This window comes from Piliocolobus tephrosceles, chromosome 14 (assembly GCF_002776525.5).
Source record: "Piliocolobus tephrosceles isolate RC106 chromosome 14, ASM277652v3, whole genome shotgun sequence".
Classification (NCBI taxonomy): domain Eukaryota; kingdom Metazoa; phylum Chordata; class Mammalia; order Primates; family Cercopithecidae; genus Piliocolobus; species Piliocolobus tephrosceles.
The window spans coordinates 893,306-913,872 of NC_045447.1; the positions used below are offsets into that span (position 1 = coordinate 893,306).

Consider the following 20,567-nt stretch of genomic DNA (forward strand, 5'->3'; position numbering starts at 1 on the left):
GCCTCACTCTGTTGCCTAGGCGGGAGTGCTGTGGTGCTACCTGGACCCACTGCAAGCTTCGCCTCCCAGGTTCAAGCCATTCTCCTGTCTCAGCCTCCTGAGTAGCGGGGATTACAGGCGCTCACCACTACACCCAGCTAATTTTTGTATTTTTAGTAGAGGCAGGGTTTCTCCATGTTGGTCAGGCTGGTCTCGAATTCCTGATCTCAGGTGATCCACCCACCTCGGCCTCCCAAAGTGCTGGGATTACAGGCGTGAGCCACCGCACCCTGCAGGATCTTTCCAAATCGTGTTTTCTACTAAGACTCCTGGAGAGACGAGTTGATTGTTTCATATAAGGATTATACCTTGAGTTTCATTTTCCATACCTTTCAAAGGAAGCATTACTAATAAACTTACAAACATTTTTTCAAAAGAAAAAGGAAAGAAAGCACTCGGGTGAGAGCCCAGAGGAAGTGAGGAGCGTGTCCTGACAAAGTGGAGGGAGACAGGCCCCTGCTAGGCAGTGGCGGGAGACGCCATGGGGCTGTGTCCTGCTGTCGGACAGAGAGTTTGTCAGGTGAACCTGGGTGTTCAGCTGTAGGAGATCTTCAGACAGTGGAAGATGCAGCCTGGCCTGTTCCTGCTGCTTATGGTGAAATGTGAGTATAGACCTGGATATTCAGCTGAGGAGATCTCCAGACCGTGGAAGATGCAACTTGGTCTCTTCTTGCTGCTTATGGCAGAATGTGAGCAGAAGGAGGGTCTGAGGGGAGTGCTCTTAAACAAAAAGGAACTAGGACTTGATGATTTGGGAAACTTTCATCCTGTCCAGATGACAAAAGATGCTAAGAATAAGTGATTGTTCCCAAAAGTGTGACCTGACAAGCTGAGTGTGTATCTGTCCATGAGTGAGGTCAGAGCAGTCAGAGTCTTCAAAAGCAAACCTGAGGCTTCCAGAAAGCACAGGGGCATCAACCCTTGGCCACCTCCACAGACACTGAAGTGGACAGGAAATGTGCCAGCCAAGTTCCACGCCACTCACAATCTTCTGAGATGCGTCACGTCAGCCACTGCAAGCACGGAAGCCAGTTCTCGATAGTAAATCTCTTCTATCTCCCACTGGTTCGCTTCTCTAGATCAGCCCAACTGACAAATTTTGGTGCCGGAAGTTGTTGCAGAGGAAGGTCTTACAGCTGAGTTCTCTGCACTGGTTCTGGGACTTCTGGAATTGGTTCTCTAATATTATTAGATTTAGAGACACTAAGGGCCTAGTTTCCAGTAGTAAAGAGGATACAGGCCAGGCGCCGTGGCTCACGCCTGTAATCCCAACACTTTGGAAGGCCGAGGTGGGCGGATCACAAGGTCAGGAGACCGAGACCATCCTGGCTAACACAGTGAAACCCCGTCTCTACTAAAAATACAAAAAATTAGCTGGGCGCGGTGGTGGGCACCTGTAGTCCCTGCCACTCGGGAGGCTGAGGCAGGAGAATGGTGTGAACCCGGGAGGCAGATCTTGCAGTGAGCCGAGATTATGCTACTGCACTCCATCCTGAGCGACAGAGGGAGACTCCGTCTCAAAAAAAAAAAAAAAAAAAAAAAAGGGATACAGTAGTCCATGGTAAGATCTTGCAAAATTATTCAAAATATTGCCATGGGATACCCTTCATTGGGAACCTATAGAAGCACAGATTCTGAGGGAACAAGTATTTGCTACTTCCAAACATTGCAGTCAAACTAATGGGTATAATGGGACGGGCTGGTTGCTCCTAACTGTGCTGGAGAAAGTGGGGAAGAAAAAGGTGAGCTCAGGGTCCACACGAAGGACCTGCAAGCTTCTATAGTGGCCCTAAAAGAAGCCCTTATCCCCTGTAGCTGCAGAAGTAAAACTGCTGAACACCACGCCTAGAGTTTAATCCTGTGAGCAGCTGAATTACAACAGAAATTAAATTCACAACTGATGTTATTAAACTTTGTCCACTTGGCCAGTCCTGTCCATGTAAAATTATATTTCTTTTTTTTTTTTTTTTTTGAGATGGAGTCTCGCGCTGCCACCCAGGCTGGAGTGCAGTGGCACGATCTTGGCTCACTGCAAACTCTGCCTCCCAGGTTCACGCCTTTCTCCTGTCTCAGCCTCCCAAGTAGCTGAGACTACAGGCGCCCACCACCGCGCCCAGCTAATTTTTTGTATTTTTAGTAGAGATGGGGTTTCGATTTCCTGACCTTGTGATCCGCCCGCCTCGGCCTCCCAAACTGCTGGGATTACAGGCGTGAGCCACCGTGCCCGGCGTAAAATTATATTTAATTGTCTTTGAACTTGCTTTTCTCTGATTCTTTTTTGTTTTTTTTTTTTTTTGAGATGGAGTCTCGCTCTATCACCCAGGCTGGAGCGCAGTGGTGCAATCTCGGCTCACTGCAACCTCCACCTCCCAGGTTCAAGCGATTCTCCGCCTCAGGCTCCCCAGTAGCTGGGATTACAGGTGCCCGCCACCACGCCCAGCTAATTTTTGTATTTTTTAGTAGAGACAGGGTTTCACCATGTTGGCTGGGATGGTCTCGATCTCCTGACCTCGTGATTCACCTGCCTTGGCCTCTCAAAGTGCTGGGATAGCAGGCGTGAGCCACCGCGCCCGGCCCTTTCTCTGATTCTTGATGAAGTTGAGCATCTTTCCATATGTTCCCTAGCTATTTGCACTTTCTGTTCTGTGGAGCGCTTTGTGGCTGCCACTGCTGCCCTAAGAAAGGCCTGGCTGCAAGGCTGGGAACTCGGCTGGGAAACAGTTCCCTGACTGATACAAACCTTCCCTAACGATGAAGGTGGTTTGCGGTGCCTAATCTTTACAAACATTGTGGTTTATGCTGGACATCACTTTCCTCCCAGGACTCTGGAATTTTGATATATGCCAGGCAGAGGGTATCAATGTGACCACCCCCTAGTAAAAACTTCAGGTGATGAGTCCCTAATGAACTTCCCAGATAGACAATGCTTCACAAATGTCATTACAACTTTTTGCAGAAGTTAAGTGTATCGCACAGGATTCCCTTGGGAGACAACTCCTGGGTGCCTGAGCCCCGTTTCCTCTGACTCTCCTGGGAGACGGCTGCTGGGTGCCTGAGCCCGTTTGCTCTGGACTTTGCCCCGTGTGCCTTTTCCCTTTGCTGACACTGCTGTGTACTGTTCACTGTAATGAGTCTTAGCCAGTGTGACCATGTGCTGAGTCCCGAATAACACTGAATCACCAAGCCTCAGGATGATCTTGGTCCAGTCTTTGGCTTTCATTTTTAAGAGACAGGGTCTCATTCTCTCTGGCTGGAGTATAGTGATGTGATCATAGCTGACTGCAGCCTCAAAATCCTAGGCTCAGGTGAGCCTCCCAACTCAGCCTCCTAAGTAGCTAGGAACACAGGCACAGGCCCCCACACCCAACTAATTTTTAAAATTTTTTGTGGTGACAGGATCTCGCTATGTTGCCCAGGCTGGTCTTGAACACCTGACCTTGGGTGATCCTTCTGCTTCAGCCTCCCAAAGTGCTGGGATTACAGGTGTGAGCCACCGCACCTGGCCTGGCCTTGAGTTTTTACACGATGCCATGATGTCTTAATTCCTCTAGCATTTTCACTCATCTTCGTGTCTAGTAGGGTGAGTATCTACCTCGTTCTTCTCCTTCAGTCCTTTGTCCTTTCTGTATAGGTTTAGAAACAGCTCACCAACTCAGTTTTGCTTGGAACTGCATTGGCTCTAGAAATCAATAGGGAAAAGTGGCATTTCTAAGATATTGAGGCCAGGTGCAGTGACCTCACCTATAATCTCAGCACTTTGGGAGGCCAAGGAGGGAAAATTGCTTGAGCCCAGGAGTTTGAGACCAGCCTGACAACATAATGAGACATTGTTTCTAAAAAAAGAAATAACCAGGCATGGTGGTGCACACCTATGATCCTGGCCACCTGAGGGACTGAGGTGGGAGGATCACCTGAACCCATGAGGTCGAGCCTACATAGCAAGCCATGATCATGCCACTGCACTCCAGCCTGGGCAACACAGCAAGACCTCATTAAAAAACAAAAGATTTTTTTTTTTTTTTTTGAAATGAAGTCTCTGTGTGTTGCCCAGGCTGGAATGCAATGGCGTGATCTTGGCTCACTGCAACCTCCACCTCAGGGTTCGAGCGATTCTCCTGCCTCAGCCTCTGAGTAGCTGGGATTATAGGCACGCGCCACCACACCCAGCTAATTTTTGTGTTTTAAGTTGAGATGAGGTTTCATCGTGTTGGCCAGACTGGTCTCAAATTCCTGACCTCATGATCCACCCGCCTCGACCTCCCAGAGTGCTGAGATTACAGGTGTGAGCCACCGTGCCTGGCCTCTTTCTAACACATTTTTTTTTTTTTTTTTTTTTTGAGACGGAGTCTTGCTCTGTCGCCCAGGCTGGAGTGCAGTGGCCGGATCTCAGCTCACTGCAAGCTCCGTCTCCCAGGTTCACGGCATTCTCCTGCCTCAGCTTCCCGAGTGGCTGGGACTACAGGCCCCCGCCATCTCACCCGGCTAGTTTTTTTGTATTTTTTTAGTAAAGACGGGGTTTCACCGTGTTCGCCAGGATGATCTCAATCTCCTGACCTCGTGATCCGCCCGTCTCGGCCTCCCAAAGTGCTGGGATTACAGGCTTGAGCCACCGCACCCGGCCTCTAACACATTTAATAACCTCCATAAAGATCTTGCATGTCATTTGTTAGATTTCATCCCAGGAACTTTACATTTTTGTTGCTTTTATAAATTGCGTGGGTTTTATTTTCTGCTGATCCAGGGACTGTGGTTGCCCTTGATGAGTTACTCTTATATCCAGAAGACTTGCTAAATGCCCCTAAATCTTACTGAATTGGTTGTCAATTATTTGGAGTTCTCTTTGCACAATCATCTGCATACTATGAGGGTTTTATTTCTTCCTTTCCAATCCTTTTATCTTTTCCTTCCTTATTTCATTAGTCCAGATCTCCAAGACAGTGTTGAATAGAAGTGGTGATGGTAGCCATCTTTGTCTTGTTTCTGATTCAGAAAGGAAAGTTTTAACATGAAATATGGTGGTTGCTCGATATTCTGTACCACACTGAGGCAGTTCCCCCGTGATTCCACATTTGCTGTAAGTTTTTGTTGTGAATGAATATTGAATCCACCTACCTAATGCTTTCCCGGCAGCTATGGAGATACACATAGGGTTGTTTATCCTTTAATCTGTAAATGTGATGAATGACATTACTAACTTTTTGAATTTGGGACTAATCTTTCTTTCCTGGGTTAAATTCAACTTGGTCCTGCATATTACCCTTCTTAATACATTGTGGACTTTGGTCTGTGATTTTTTTTTTCTTTTTTTTTTTTTTTTTGAGACAGAGTCTTGCTCCATTGCCCAGGCTGGAGTTCAGTGGCACAATCTCATCTCACTGCAGCCTCCACATCCTAGGTTCAAGCGATTCTCCTGTCTCAGCCTCCCAAGTAGATGGGATTACAGGCATGCACCACCACACCTGGCTAATGTTTGTATTTTTAGTAGAGACGGAGTTTTGCTATGTCGGCCAGGCTGGTCTCAAACTCCCAACCCCAGGTAATCCGTCCTCCTCAGCCTCCCAAAGTGCTGGGATTACAGGTGTGAGCCACCACACCCAGCCTGTTCTGTGATTTTTCCTTTTGAAGTGGCGTCTTGCTGTGTTACCCAGGCTGGCCTCGAACTCCTGGGCTCAAGTGATCCTCCCACCTCACTGAGACTACAATAGCTACAACTCTAAGCATGGGCACCGCTCCTGGCTTGGTCTGTGATTTTGTTTAAGAAGCTTGTATCCATCTTCATGGGTACATCTGACATAAAATTTTCCTTTCTCTTTTTTCTGGCCTCATAAGTACGTTGGGAAGTTTTCCCTCTTTTTTCTGCAACTGAGTAATGTTTAAATTATCTCCTCCTGAAATTGGCTCACTTCCCATGAGGCTTCCCGGCCTGATGTTTTCTTTTTTTTTTTTTGAGACAGAGTCTCGCTCTGTCACCCGGGCTGGAGTGCAGTGGCCGGATCTCAGCTCACTGCAAGCTCCGCCTCCCAGATTTACGCCATTCTCCTGCCTCAGCCTCCCGAGTAGCTGGGACTACAGGCGCCCGCCACCACGCCCGGCTAGTTTTTTGTATTTTTTTTTTTTTTTTTTTTTTTGTAGAGACGGGGTTTCACCGGGTTAGCCAGGATGATCTCGATCTCGTGACCTCGTGATCCGCCCGTCTCAGCCTCCCAAAGTGCTGGGATTACAGGCTTGAGCCACCGCGCCCGGCCCCAGCCTGATGTTTTCTTTGAGGGGAATGTTCTGATACTGAGTTTTATTAATAGTTATAGAACCACTTGGCTGGCTTTGTCTTCTTGATCACATTTGGTCATTTATAATTTTTCTGGAATGTGTCCATTTAATCCAACATTTCAAATGTGTAAGTATAAATTGTTAATGTCCTCTGTTAAGGCTCTGCTGTGTCTGCGGCTGGGTTCCCTTCCTTTTGCTCTGGCTCTTCTCGTGATCTCACAGAAATGTGTCAACTTACTGCCTTTTTTTTTTTTTTTTTTGAGATGGAGTCTCGCTCTGTTGCCCAGGCTGGAATGCAGTGGCTGGATCTCGGCTCACTGCAAGCTCCGCCTCCCTGGTTCACGCCATTCTCCTGCCTCAGCCTCCTGAGTAGCTGGGTCTACAGGCGCCCACCACCATGCCCAGCTAATTTTTTTGTATTTTTAGTAGAGACAGGGTTTCACCATGTTGGCCAGGATGGTCTCAATCTCCTGACCTCATGACCTGCCCATCCCTCCCAAAGTGCTGGGATTACAGGTGTGAGCCACTGCGCCCAGCCAACTTACTGCCTTTTAAAATAACGAGTATTTGGCTTTGTTGAGTCTTTCTGTTGCATTTTTGTTGTCTATCTCATCAATTTCTAATCTTATCTTTATAATTTCCTTCCTTTTGCTTTCTTGGGTTTGTTTCCAAGTGACGTCGCTTAGCTCTTTAATTTTCAGACTCTTATATTTTAATGATATAAATATTTAAGGCCATAAATTTTTCTCAAAGTATTGTTTTCACTGAGTTTTATCAGTTTTGATATACAGTGTTTTCATTGTTTTTAGTTCTAATAGCGTTTGAATGTCAATTATGATTACTTATTTGACTTCATTCTTTAGAAGGCTGTTTTTCAATTTTAGAAAGCTTGGATCTTGGGGCTTTTAGTTATCTTTTTTTAAATGATTTCTAACCTAACTTCAGGAACATAGTCTGTATATTTCCAGTTTTGGAAATTTCTTTTTTTTTTTTTGAGACGGAGTCTTGCTCTGTGGCCCGGGCTGGAGTGCAGTGGCCGGATCTCAGGTTTACGCCATTCTCCTGCCTCAGCCTCCCGTGTAGCTGGGACTACAGACGCCCGCCACCACGCCCAGCTAGTTTTTTGTATTTTTTAGTAGAGACGGGGTTTCACGGTGTTAGCCAGGATGGCCTCTATCTCCTGACCTCGTGATCCGCCTGTCTCCGCCTCCCAAGGAAATTTCTTAAGATTTGCTTCACAGCCAAGTAGATGATCCTTTTTATAAATCATCCACATGGACTATAAAAGGATACATGGTATCGGCCGGGCGCGGTGGCTCACGCCTGTAATCCCAGCACTTTGGGAGGCTGAGACCGGCGGATCACAAGGTCAGGAGACTAAGACCATCTTGGCTAACACGGTGAAACCCCGTCTCCACTAAAAATACACAAAATTAGCCGGGCGTGGTGGCGGGCGCCTGTAGTCCCAGCTACTCGGGAGGCTGAGGCAGGAGAATGGGGTGAACCCAGGAGGTGGAGCTTGCAGTGAGCCGAGATTGCGTCACTGCACTCCAGCCTGGGTGACAGAGCGAGACCCTCTCAAAAAATAAAAAAAAAAAAAAAAGATACATAGTATCCCCTTCTAGTCATGCTCATCTCTCTCCCCCTCTCCCCCTCCCACTCCCCTACCCAGCAACATAGACACACACTCAGTAGATCCAGCTTTGCCAAATGTGTTGCTCAACTCATCTTTCTCTCTCTTTTTTTTTTTTTTTTTTTTTTTTTGAGACGGAGTCTCGCTCTGTCTCCCAGGCTGGAGTGCAGTGGCCCGATCTCAGCTCACTACAAGCTCCGCCTTCCGGGTTTATGCCATTTTCCTGCCTCAGCCTCCCGAGTAGCTGGGACTACAGGCGCCTGCCTCATCGCCCGGCTAATTTTTTGTATTTTTAAGTAGAGACAGGGTTTCACCGTATTAGCCAGGATGGTCTCAATCTCCTGACCTCGTGATCCACCCGTCTCGGCCTCCCAAAGTGCTGGGATTTCAGGCTTGAGCCACCGCGCCCGGCCCCCTTTTTCTCTTTTTTTGGGAAGAAATCTCACTCTGTCGCCCAGGCTGGAGAGCAGTGGCACCATCTCGGCTCACTGCAACCTCCGCCTGCCCGGTTCAAGCAATTCTCCTGCCTCAGCCTCCCAAGTAGCTGGGACTACAGATGCGCACCACCATACCTGGCTAATTTTTGTCTTTTTAGTAGAGATGGAGTTTCACCATATTGGCCAGGCTGGTCTTGAACTCCTGACCTTGTGATCTGCCCACCTCAGCCTCCTAAAGTGCTGGGATTACAGGCGTGAGTCACCGTGCCCAGCCTAAATCATCTTTATCCTCTTTGCTTTTCTGCCTGATTCTACCAAGAGAGCCATACTGAGGTTTCCTGTGATGGTGCATTCATCAAATTTTCCACACAGTTATGTCACTGTTCTCTTTATATGTTTTAAAGTTATGTTAGTAGGTGCATATACATATTATTATTAGAATTCTTATATCTTTCTATTGTGTGAAATCTTAATTATTATGTGGTAAACCTCTTTGACTCCAGTAATGCTCTTTGCTATAAAATATATTTTAACTGGCTGGGCGCAATGGCTCAAGCCTGTAATCCCAGCACTTTGGGAGGCCGAGACAGGCGGATCACGAGGTCAGGAGATCGAGACCATCCTGGCTAACACGGTGAAAACCCGTCTCTACTAAAAAATACAAAAAAAAAAAAAAGAAACTAGCCAGGCGAGGTGGCAGGCACCTGTAGTCCCAGCTACTCAGGAGGCTAAGGCAGGAGAATGGCGTAAACCCAGGAGGCGGAGCTTGCAGTGAGCTGAGATCCGGCCACTGCACTCCAGCCTAGGTGACAGAGCGAGATTCCGTCTCAAAAAAAAATATATGTGTGTGTGTGTGTGTATATATATATATTTTAACTAACATTGATACCATTTCTCCATTATTCCTTGGTTAGTACTGGTAGAGCACTTTTTCATCCTTTTACTTTCAAATTTCTTTTATATAGTAGGTGTATTTCTTGCAAACTGTTTCTAGCTGGATTTTTTTTTAAATCTAGTCTGAGTCTTTGCTTTTTAACTTATTAGTTTAGTCCTTTTACATTTATTGTAATTATTGATAGAATTTGGGTTTAGTCATACTATCTTAATTTGTACTTTCTATTTGTACAACTTTTTCTATTCTTTTTCCTCTTCTTTTTTTCATGCTTTTAGCTTTTTTACTTTCATTCTATTTTTCCTTCAGTCAGTTTGAAAGCTATAAATTCTATTGCTGTTGCTTTCCTTGTTTTCTTAAAATATGCATATTTTGCTATAGATTTATTTCTTTTCTTTGTAGGGATTGCCCTAGAATTTTTTTTTTTTTTTTTTAAGACAGAGTCTCGCTTTGTCACCCAGGCTGGAGTGCAGTGGCACTATCTTGGCTCACTGCAATCTCCACCTCCCAGGTTCAAGCAATTCTGCCTCAGCCTCCCGAGTAGCTGGAACTACAGGTACCCAGCACCACACCCAGCTAATGTTTGTATTTTTAGTAGAGATGAGGTTGCACGATGTTGGCCAGGCTGGTGTCAGTCTCCTGACCTCAAGTAATCCACCTGCCTCGGCCTGCCAAAGTGTTGGGATTGCAGGCGTGAGCCACCACACATGGCCGAGAAATGTTAACACATTTGAGTTACCAATATCTAAAAATTGGTATAGTTGAGTTACCAATACCTAAAGTTATAGTTAAGTCAGAGATCATACATCGATTTATGTTTCATATATTTCAATAGCTTTTGGGGTACAAGTGGCATTTGGTTACATGGATGAATTGTATAATGACGAAATCTGATATGTTACTGCATTGTCACCCAAATAGTATATATTGTACCCAATATGTCGCTTTTTATCCCTTACTCCTCCTCCTGCCCTCCCCACTTCTGAGCCTTCAGTGTCCATTATATCGCTTTGCATGGCTTTGTGTACCCATGGGTTAGTTCCCACTTCTAAGTGAGAACATACAGTATTTGGTTTTCCATTCCTGAGTTACTTAGAGTAATGGCCTCCAGATCCATTCAGGTTTCTGCAGAGACATTATTTTGTTCTTTTTTATGGCTGAGTAGTATTCCATGGTGTATATATACCACATTTCTTTATCCACTCGTTGGTTGATGGATACTTAGGTTAGCTCCATATCTTTGCAATTGTGAATTGTGCTGTGATAAACATATGTGTGCAGGTGTCTTTCTGATATAATAACTTATTTTCCTTTGGGTAGATACTCAGTAGTGGGACTGCTGGAGCACATGGTAGATCTGCTTTTAATTCTTTGAGAAATCTCCATGCTGTTTTCATAGATGCTGTACTAATTATTTATTTTTATTTATTTATTTATTTTATTTTGAGATGAAGTCTAGCTCTGTAACCAGGCTGGAGTGCAATGGCGTGATCTTGGCTCACTGCAGCGTCCACCTCCCAGGTTCAAGTGATTCTTCTGCCTCAGCCTTCTGAGTAGCTGGGACTACAGGCACCTGCCACCATGCCTGGCTAATTTTTTGTCTTTTTAGCAGAGACTGGGTTTCACCATGTTGGGCAGGCTGGTCTCGAACTCCTGACCTTGTGATCCACCCGCTTTGGCCTCCCAAAGTGCTGGGATTAAGGCGTGAGCCACTGCGCTGGTCTTTTTTACATTTTAATAATGTCTATTCTGGCTATAGGGCAAGGTGGCATCTCATTGTAGTTTTAATTTGCATTTCCCTGATGATTCGTGATGTTGAACGCTTTTTCACGTTTGCTGGCTATTTGTATATCTTCTTTTGAGAAATGTCTATTCACATGTCATTTGCCCACTTTTTGATGGGATTCTTTGTTTTTTTTCTTGCTGATTGGTTTGAGTTCCTTGTAGATACTTGATACTACCTCTTCATTAGATGCATAGTTTGCAAATATTTTCGCCCATTCTGTGGGCTGTTTGTTTTCTCTGATGATTATTTCTTTTGCTGTGCAGAAGCTTTTTAGTTGAATTAGGTCATATTTATTTATTTTTCTTTTTGTTGCATTTGCTTTTGTGGTTCTAGTCAAAATTGTTTGCTTAAGCCAATGTGCAGAAGAGCTTTCCTCGATTTCCTTCTAGAATGTTTATGGTTCAGGTCTTAGATTTAAGTCTTTCATCCATCTTGAGTTGGTTTTTGTATATGGTGAGAGATAGGGATCCAGTGTCATTCTCCTACATGTGACCAGCCGGTTTTCCCAGCACCAGTTATTTGATAAGGTGTCTTTTTCTCCAATTTATGTTTATTTATACTTTGAAAAGATCAGTTGATTGTAAGTATTTGGTTTTACTTCTGGATTCTCTATTCCATCCCCTTGGTCTATGTATCTACTTTTATATCAGTACTATGCTGTTTTGGTAACTATACTGTATTAGTCCATTCTCACATTGCTATAAAGGAATGCCTGAGGCCAGGTGCAGTGGCTCACACCTGTAATCCTAGGACTTTGAGAGGCTGAGGCGGGCGGATTACCTGAGGTTGGGAGTTCGAGACCAGCCCGACCAACATGGTGAAACCCCGTCTCTATTAAAATACAAAAAATTAGCTGGGCATGGTGGTGCGTGCCTGTAGTCCCAGCTACTCGGGAGGCTGAGGCAGGGGAATCACTTAAACCTGGGAGGTGGAGATTATCGTGAGCTGAGATCATGCCACTGCACTCCAGCCTAGTGACAGAGCAAGACTCCATCTCAAAAAAAAAAAAATTTGTCGGGCTGGGTGGTGGGCACCTGTAGTCCCAGCTACTCGGGAAGCTGAGGCAGGAGAATCACTTGAACCCAGGAGACAGAGGTTGCAGTGAGCTGAGATCATGTCACTGCACTGTACTCCAGCCTGGGCGACAGAGTGAAACTCTGTCTCAAAAAAAAAGAAAAAAAGAAATACCCGGGACTGGGTAACTTATAAGAAAAGAAGTTCGTTTGGCTGATGGTTCTGGAGGCTGTACAGGAACCATATCACTGGCATCTGCTTCTGGGGAGCCTCTGGAAACTTCCGGTCCTGGCAGAAGGCAAAGCAGGAGCTTGCATGTCACATGGTGAAGGCAGGAGCGAGAGAGCAAGAGGGGACGCGCTGCGCACTTTTAAACGACCAGACAAGGACAGGACCAAGGGGGATGGTGCTAAACCACTCCTGAGAAATCCTCCCCCATGATCCAGTCACCTCCAGTCACCTCCCGCCAGGCTGCACCTCCAACACTGAGGCTTGCATTTCAAGATGAGATTTGGGCGGGGACACATCCAAACACAGAGCCTTGTAGTATAGTGTCAGTCAGGGTTCTCTAGAGGGACAGAACTGATAGGATAGATGTGCATATGAAAGGAAGTTTATTTTATTTTATTTTATTTTATTTGAGGCAGAGTCTTGCTCTGTCACCCAGGCTGGAGCGCAGTGGCGCAATCTCGGCTCACTGCAAGCTCCACCTCCCGGGTTCCCACCATTCTCCTGCCTCAGTCTCCCGAGTAGCTGGGACTACAGGCGCCCGCCACCTCGTCCGGCTAATTTTTTGTATTTTTAGTAGAGACGGGGTTTCATCGTGTTAGCCAGGATGGTCTCGATCTCCTGACCTCGTGATCCACCCGCCTCGGCCTCCCAAAGTGTTGGGATGACAGGCGTGAGCCACCGCGCCCGTCCCACGAAAGGAAGCTTAACTAAGGAGAATTGACTCCCAGGATCACAAGGTGAAGCCTCACAATAGGTCGTCTGCAAGTTGAGGAGCCAGGAAGCCAGTGGTAGATCAGTCCGAGTCCCAAATTCTCCAAAGTTGGGAAGCTGGCAGTGCAGCCTTCAGTCTGCGGCCAAAGGCCCAAGAGCCCCTGGCAAACCACTGGTGTGCATGTAAGAGTCCAAAAGCTGAGGAACTTGGAGTCTGATGTTCGAGGATAGGAAGCACCCAGCATGGGAGAAAGATGGGGCTGGAAGACTCAGCAAGTCGGCTCTTCCATCTTCTCCCGCCTGCTTTATTCTGGCCGTGCTGGCCGCAAGTTAGATGGTGCCTACTGAGGGCGGGTCTGCCTCTCCCGGTCCATGGACTCTGTGAAATGTAAATCCCCTTTGGCAGCACCCTCACAGACACACCTAGGATCGATACTTTGCATCTTTCACTCCAATCCAGTTGACACTCAATAGAAACCATCACAAATGTAATTTGAAGTTGGATAATGTGATGCCTCCAGATTTGTGTTTTGTTTTTTGGGTTTTTTGAGACAGAGTCTCACTCTGTCGCCAGGCTGGAGTGCAGTGGCACAATCTTGGCTCACTGGAACCCCCGCTCCTGGATTGAAGGGATTCCCCTGCCTCAGCCTCCAGAGGAGCTGGGACTACAGGCACCTGCCACCACGCCCGGCTGATTTTTTGTATTTTAGTAGAGATGGAGTTTCACCGTGTTGGCCAGGCTGGTCTCGAACTCCTGACCTTGTGATCCGCCCGCCTCGACCTCCCAAAGTGCTGGGTACAGGTGTGAGTCACTTCGCTCGGCCGAGGTTCGTTGTTTTTCCTTAGGACTTCTTTGGCTATCAGGCTCTCTTTTGGTTTCATACAAATTTTAGGATTGTTTTTTCTAATTCTGTGAAAAGCGATGTTGGTACTTTGCTATAGGAACTGCACTTAATCTGTAGATTGCTTTGGGCAGTTTGGTTATTTCACAATATTGATTCCTCCAGTTCTTGAGCATGGGATGTATCTCCATTTGTTTGTGTCATTCATGATTTCTTTCAGCAGCATTTTGTAGTTCTCCTGGTAGAGGCCTTTCACCTTCTTGGTTAAGTACATTCCTAGGTTTGTTTTGTGTGTGTGTGTGTGTGTGTGTGTGTGTGTGTGTGTGTGTGTGTGTATGCGCGCGTTGTCGTTGCGCAGATATTGTAAAAGGGATTGAATTTTGTTTTTTTCCCACATATTTATTTATTTACTTTTTTTTTGAGACGGAGTCTCACCCTGTCGCCCAGGCTGGAGTGCAGTGGCGCCATCTCGGCTCACTGCAACCTCCACCTCCCGGGTTCATGCAGTTCTCCTGCCTCATCCTCCGGGATAGCTGGGATTACAGGCGCGTACCACCACACCCAGGCTAAATTTTGTATTTTTAGTAGAGACGGGGTTTCACCATGTTATCCAGGCTGGTCTCAAACTCCTGACCTCACGTGAGCCACCCCCGTGGGCCTCCCAAAGTGCTGGGATTACAGGCATGAGCCACCGCGCCCGGCCTGAGATCCTGGTTTCCTTCTCAGCTTGGTCGTTGTGCTACTGATTTGTGCACATTGATTTTGTAACCTGAGACTTCACTGAGTTCATCTGTCAAATCAAGGAGTCTTGGAGGCGCCTTTAGGGTGTTCGAGGTATACAGTCATAACATTGGCAAACGGAGATAGTTTGACTTCCTGTTTTCCCATTTGGATGCCCTCTCTTTCTTTCTCTTCCCCGAGAGTTCTGGTCAGGACTTTGAGCACTATGTTGTGAGGGCGGGAGGGTGAGGGGAGGGCAGCCTTCTCTCGTTCCAGTTCTCAGGGGGGCTGTTTTCCACTTTTCCCCGTTGAATATGATGTTGGCTGCAGGTGTGTCATATATGGCTTTTATTATTTTGAGGTATGTTCCTTCCATGCCTAGTTGGGTGAGGATTTTTATCATAAAGCAATGCTAGATTTTATCAGATGCTTTTTATGCATCTCTTGAGATGATCGTGTCGTTTTTGTTTTTAATTCTGTTTATGTGATGAATCAAACTTTCTGACTTGCACATGTTGAACCCCCCTGAATCCCAGGGATGACACTCACTCGATCGTGGTGAGTTACTGTTTTATGTGCTGTTGGATTCTGTTTGCAGGGTCCATTTATCTTTCTTACCTTACCTGCTGTCATTTTCCAGAATGTTAACACGATGCTGTTTTTCTTAATTCTGCGAATTAGACATGATCATGTTTCCTTTATGGACTCGACATCTTTTAGTGTTGATGATGTGTGGACCGTTTATTGCATGGCAGACCTTCCTCTGGGAAACGACAGACTCCTTCTTGTTAATGAATTTTCCTTGTTCTTTAATTGGGGCCATTTTTCCTTTCTAAAAAGCTCTGTTTCCTTTCTTTTCTTTCTTTTTTTTTTTTTTTTCTGAGACAGAGTCTTGCTCTGTCACCCAGGCTGGAGTGCAGTGGTGCAATCTCAGCTCACTGAAAGCTCCGCCTCCCGGGTTCCAGCCATTCTCCTGCCTCAGCCTCCCGAGTAGCTGGGACTACAGGGGCCCGCCACCTCGCCCGGCTAGTTTTTTTTTTTTTTTTTTGTATTTTTTAGTAGAGACGGGGTTTCACAGTGTTAGCCAGGATGGTCTCGATCTCCTGACCTCGTGATCCGCCCGTCTCGACCTCCCAAAGTGCTGGGATTATAGGCTTGAGCCACCGCGCCTGGCTGTTTCCTCTTTCTTGAAGGAGAGTGTTGCTGGTTTATACTAGCAGCTCCACAGAACTTTGAAAACCCTCTGCTGCCTTTTGGCTCCATTGTTGCCCTTGAGAAGTTCGCCATCAGTCCTGTGTAGCTCCTGTGTACCCCCGGGTAGCTCCTGTGGGGCCCCACTGTAGTTCCTCTGTGGCCCCTCTGTAGTTCCCATGTTGCCCCGTGTAGTTCCTGTGTAGCCCTGTGTAGCCCCATGTAGTTCCCATGTAGCCCCGTGTAGTTCCTATGTAGCCCCGTGTAGTTCCCGTGTAGCCCCGTGTAGTTCCTGTGTAGCCCCGTGTAGTTCCTGTGTAGCCCTGTGTGGCCCCGAATAGCCCTGTGTAGTTCCTGTATAACTAGTCTGTTTCTTCCCTTTGACCGTTGTTTCCTTTTTTCCTGTATATTTACTTTATTTACCAGTTGTGTTTGTTTTTACTTTTGTTTTTTATTCATCATATAGGTGTGTTAGTTGTTTTTACTCATCATATTGGTGTATATTTGTTATCACCACAAAGTAGCTACTTGCTGTGTCGCTTTTTTCCTTCCTTTTTTGTGGCAAAACATACATAACACGAAATTGACCATTTTAACCGTTTTTAAGTGTGCAGTTCAGTGGCATTAGCACACTCACTGTATCATATATCCATCACCACCACCTCTTTCTAGAACTCGGTATCATCCCAAACAAAGACACCGTACCAGCCAGGGGCGGGGGCTCACGCCTGGAATCCCAGCACTTTGGGAGGCTGAGACGGGCGGATCACGAGGTCAGGAGATCGAGACCATCCTGGCTAATACGGTGAAACCCCGTCTCTATTAAAAATACAAAAAAAAATTTAGCCGGGCGCGGTGGCGGGCGCCTGTAATCCCAGCTACTCGGGAGACTGAGGCAGGAGAATGGCGTGAACCAGGGAGGCGGAGCTTGTAGGGAGCCGAGATTGCGCCACTGCACTCCAGCCTGGGCAACAGGGCAAGACTCCGTCTCAAAAAAAAAACACAACAACAACAACGACTCTGAGCCAATAGTTATCTCCCCTCCCCTCCCTCTAGCCCTGGTGGCCACTGTTCCACTTTCTGCCTCTATGAATTGACCTGTCCTAGGTACCTTGTAGACGTGGAATCATATAGTATCTGCCCGTTTGCGTCTGGCGTCTTCCACTCGGCATGTCGTGAGGGTCTATCTGGGCCGTAGCCTGTGTCTGAACGTCCTTCCTTTCTGAGGCTGGATGACATTCCATTGCAGGATGGACCCGTTTTGTTTCCATTCGTCTGTGGGTGGGCCCCAGGTTGCTTCCCTCTTCTGGTTATTCTGAATGTGGCTGCTAGGAACACTGATGGGTAAGGATGTGCTTGAGCTTCTGCTTTCAGTTCTTTTGCATTTACGGCTAAAGGCGAAACTGCTGAATCCTCTTCTGACTCTGTGTTTAACTTCTTGAGGAACCGTCACACTATTTTCCACAGCGGCCGCACTGTTTACCTTCCCACCAGTGACGCATGAGGGTTCAGTTTATCCACATCCCACCGACATTATTTCCCTTTTTTTCTTTTATAAAAGCCATCCTAATGGGTGTGATGTCTCACTGTGGTTTTTATTTGCGTTTCGTTAATGACGAATGATATTGAGCGTCTTTTCATGTGCTTATTGGCCACGCATATATCTTTGAAGAAGTGTGTATTCAAGTCCTTTGTCAACTTTTTTTTTTCTTTTTGAGATAAAGTTTCACTTTGTTACCCAGGCTGGAGTGCAGTGGCACGATCACAGCTCATAGCTCACAGCAGCCTCAGCCTCCCAGGCTCAGGCTATCCTCCCGCCTAGGCCTCCCAAAGTGTTGGGATTACAGGCATAAACCACCGCGCCCCGCCCTTCCATTTTTAAACTAGATTATTTACTTTTCTGTTGTTGAATTATGGGGTTCCTCCTATACTCTGGATAGCAACCCCTGGCCAGATATGTGATTTGCAAATACTGACATCTCCACCCTGTGGTGTTTTACTCCTCCAGAGTGTCCTACGCGCACATTTCACTGTAATGAGGGTCCAGTCACTCCAGTGTTTCTTTTGCTGCCTTTGCTACGGTGTCATATCAAAGAAATCCTGGCCAAATACAGTGCCAGGAAGTGGTCCCCTGTGTCTTCTTCTAAGAGTCTTTTTTTTTTTTTTTTTTTGAGACAGAGTCTCTTTGTAGCCCAGGCTGGAGTGTGGTGGTGCGAACACAGCCCACTGCGGCCTTGACCTCCTGGCTCAGGTGATCATCGCACGTTGACCTCCTAAGGAGCTGGGACTACAGGCACACCTGCCTAGTTTTTTTTATTTTTTGTGAGATGGGGTTTCGCTATGTTGCCCAGGCTGGTCTAGAACTCCTGGACTCAAGCGATCTGCGATGGGCACCTTGCCCAGCCTCTTGTAAGAGTTTTATAGTATTAGCTCTGATGTTTTTGAGTTGGTCTTGCACTCTTAAAGATAACTAATGATTTGGCTGGGCACGGTGGTTCACACCTATAATCCCAGCACTTTGGGAGGCTGAGGCAGACGGATCACCTGAGGTCAGGAGTTTGAGACCAGCCTGGCCACCATGGCGAAACCCCGTCTCTACTAAAAATACAAAAATTAACTGGGTGTGGTGGTGGGTGCCTGTAATCCCAGCTACTTGGGAGGCTGAGGCACGAGAATCGCATGAACCTGGGAGGAGGATGTTGCAATGAGCCGAGAGATTGTGCGCTCCAGCCTGGGCGACCGAGTGAGACTCCATCTCAAAAAAAAAAAAAACAAAAACAATTAATGATTTTAAGGAACCATTCTGAACGCATAGAAAGGTGTCTGTGTCCTCCGCCGCACCTCTGTTCCCTGACTGGCATGTTGCCTCCCTGTGGTGTGGGAGCCCCGCTGGCTCCTGAGTCCTCGGATGTGACACTTGGCTCTTGGATCACCGTTGCTTTCTGCAGCGTCTAGAGGCTCCGGCCTCATTGTCTGCATTTCTGCCTTAGATCTGGAATCAGTCATTTCTCCAAAAAGCTCGGGCTCCTTTTAGTGTAAAATGTAGAAACCAGTGTTGGGTACAGGCACTCCCGGCGACGGGACTGGGTCTTGTCTCTAGACCTTTGCAGCGGACTGTGCGGAAATACACTTTTAAAAATATATGTAACATACATCAGAAATTCATCCTGAAGCTTTCTATTCAGAGCTGGAGTTTTCTTGTAAGCTTAATATCCTTAATTTTAATCCTTTGTCGGCTGAAAGCTCTCATACTCGCAAAATCAGCAAAATAATCCGTCTATTTTATGCCACAGTTGATACACAGCTTTGGAAGAGCCACGTCGACACTGACACTCACCCATAGTATCATCACTGCAGGGTTTTCTTCATATTTATTTTTTTGTTTAAGATGGAATCTCGCTCTGTCGCCCAAGCTGCAGTGCAGTGGCGCGATCTCGGCTCACTGCAAGCTCCGCCTCCTGGGTTCACGCCATTCTCCTGCCTCAGCCTCCCGAGTAGCTGGGACTACAGGGGCCCACCACCACGCCCAGCTAATGTTTTTGTATTTTTAGTAGAGACGGGGTTTCACCGTGTTAGCCAGGATGGTCTCGATCTCCTGACCTCGTGATCTGCCCGCCTCGGCCTCCCTAAGTGCTGGGATTACAGGCGTGAGCCACCACGCCCGGCTGGTTTTCATTTTTGATGTTTATTTGGCTCCCTAGGAGCTAGGGGCAAGTTACTGTGTTTTCAAATCTCTAGAGTCTCTTGGAATACCTCTGTGTGTGTTTTATTTATTTCATTTGCTTCTGCTTTTGAGGGATGGCTTTTTAAATTCAATTATGTTTGTAATTATGAAAAACAAATGTTTGCATGGTGCCAAGATTAAATCTATACAATGAGGTGACACCCAGGACCTGGGCTGCAGGTGTCTGAGGGCCAGCAGGGCTCCTCACCACCCAGACCCCAGGCAGAGGCCACCCTGGAGGACAAAGGGGGCCTGGTGCAGGGCCAGGATCCAGGGAGCTAAGGGGCGGTGAGCAGAGGCGGCCCAGTCCAGGAGCACGGAGCTGCCCCCTTCACCCGCTGGTCGCCCCTCCCACACAGGTCGCCAGGCAGGAGGGGAGGATCATCCTGACGTCGGGGCAGCCATTCCACAAGGTGAGTGTCCCACAGATGAGCTCAGTGGGCCTGAGCCCCATCTTCCCAAGCCCCCAGCCCCTCGGCCACCCCCACCTCAGGATCAGCTTGCCATGGGGCCAGCCCCCAGCGCCTCTGCGGTACCCCTGGTGGGCCAAGGCTCCTGCCCCATGCTGGTGGAGATGGGCTGGGCCTGGGCAGGTGCTGGGCTCTGCACTGCCCTTCAGTAGCTGAGCCCTGTCTTCGCAGCTTCGGGCCCAGGTCGGGGCTGGGCGCTGCCTCTCAGTCGACTGCTCCCTGAAGGCCCAACAGCAGGCTAAGGCTGTGCTCAAGCATTTCAATGTGCGCGTCACCCACGCAGACATCTTCAGCCGCTGCCAGGTGGGTCCTGCGCACCCCGTCCTACCTCGGGCTGGCATAAGATCCGGAGCTACGGGGGTATCCAGGGAGGTGGGCCCCCCTGGACAGTGGCGGACGGCAGAGGCACCTGCCACGCCCTCTGCTCTGCTCATAGGAGCCAGGACCACGAGCAACCCTGTTGCTCCCACCTCCACCCAGACACCCACATGCCTTGGGGGGCTGCTGCAGTCCCGGGTGAGGCGCCGGCAGAGAGTCCCTGGTGGGTCCGGGGTGAGGCGCCAGCGGAGCGTCCCTGGTGGGTCGGGGTGAGGCGCCGGCGGAGCGTCCC

General features: G+C 47.6%; 1 protein-coding gene across 9 annotated transcripts in view; it reads left to right on the top strand.

Moving 5' to 3' along the window:
- The window catches only part of EXD3 (exonuclease 3'-5' domain containing 3), a 116,353-nt gene that overhangs the window by 80,102 nt on the left and 15,684 nt on the right, over positions 1-20,567 (top strand). For all 9 annotated transcript variants that reach the window (XR_002734816.2, XM_026457501.1, XM_026457502.1 and 6 more), the window contains 2 exons: positions 19,847-19,900; positions 20,129-20,260. Coding sequence is in view for 8 of the 9 variants with exons in the window: in XM_026457501.1 (XP_026313286.1) it covers positions 19,847-19,900; positions 20,129-20,260 (186 nt within the window). In the remaining variant the exon portion in view is untranslated. The remainder of the gene's footprint in view (positions 1-19,846; positions 19,901-20,128; positions 20,261-20,567) is intronic.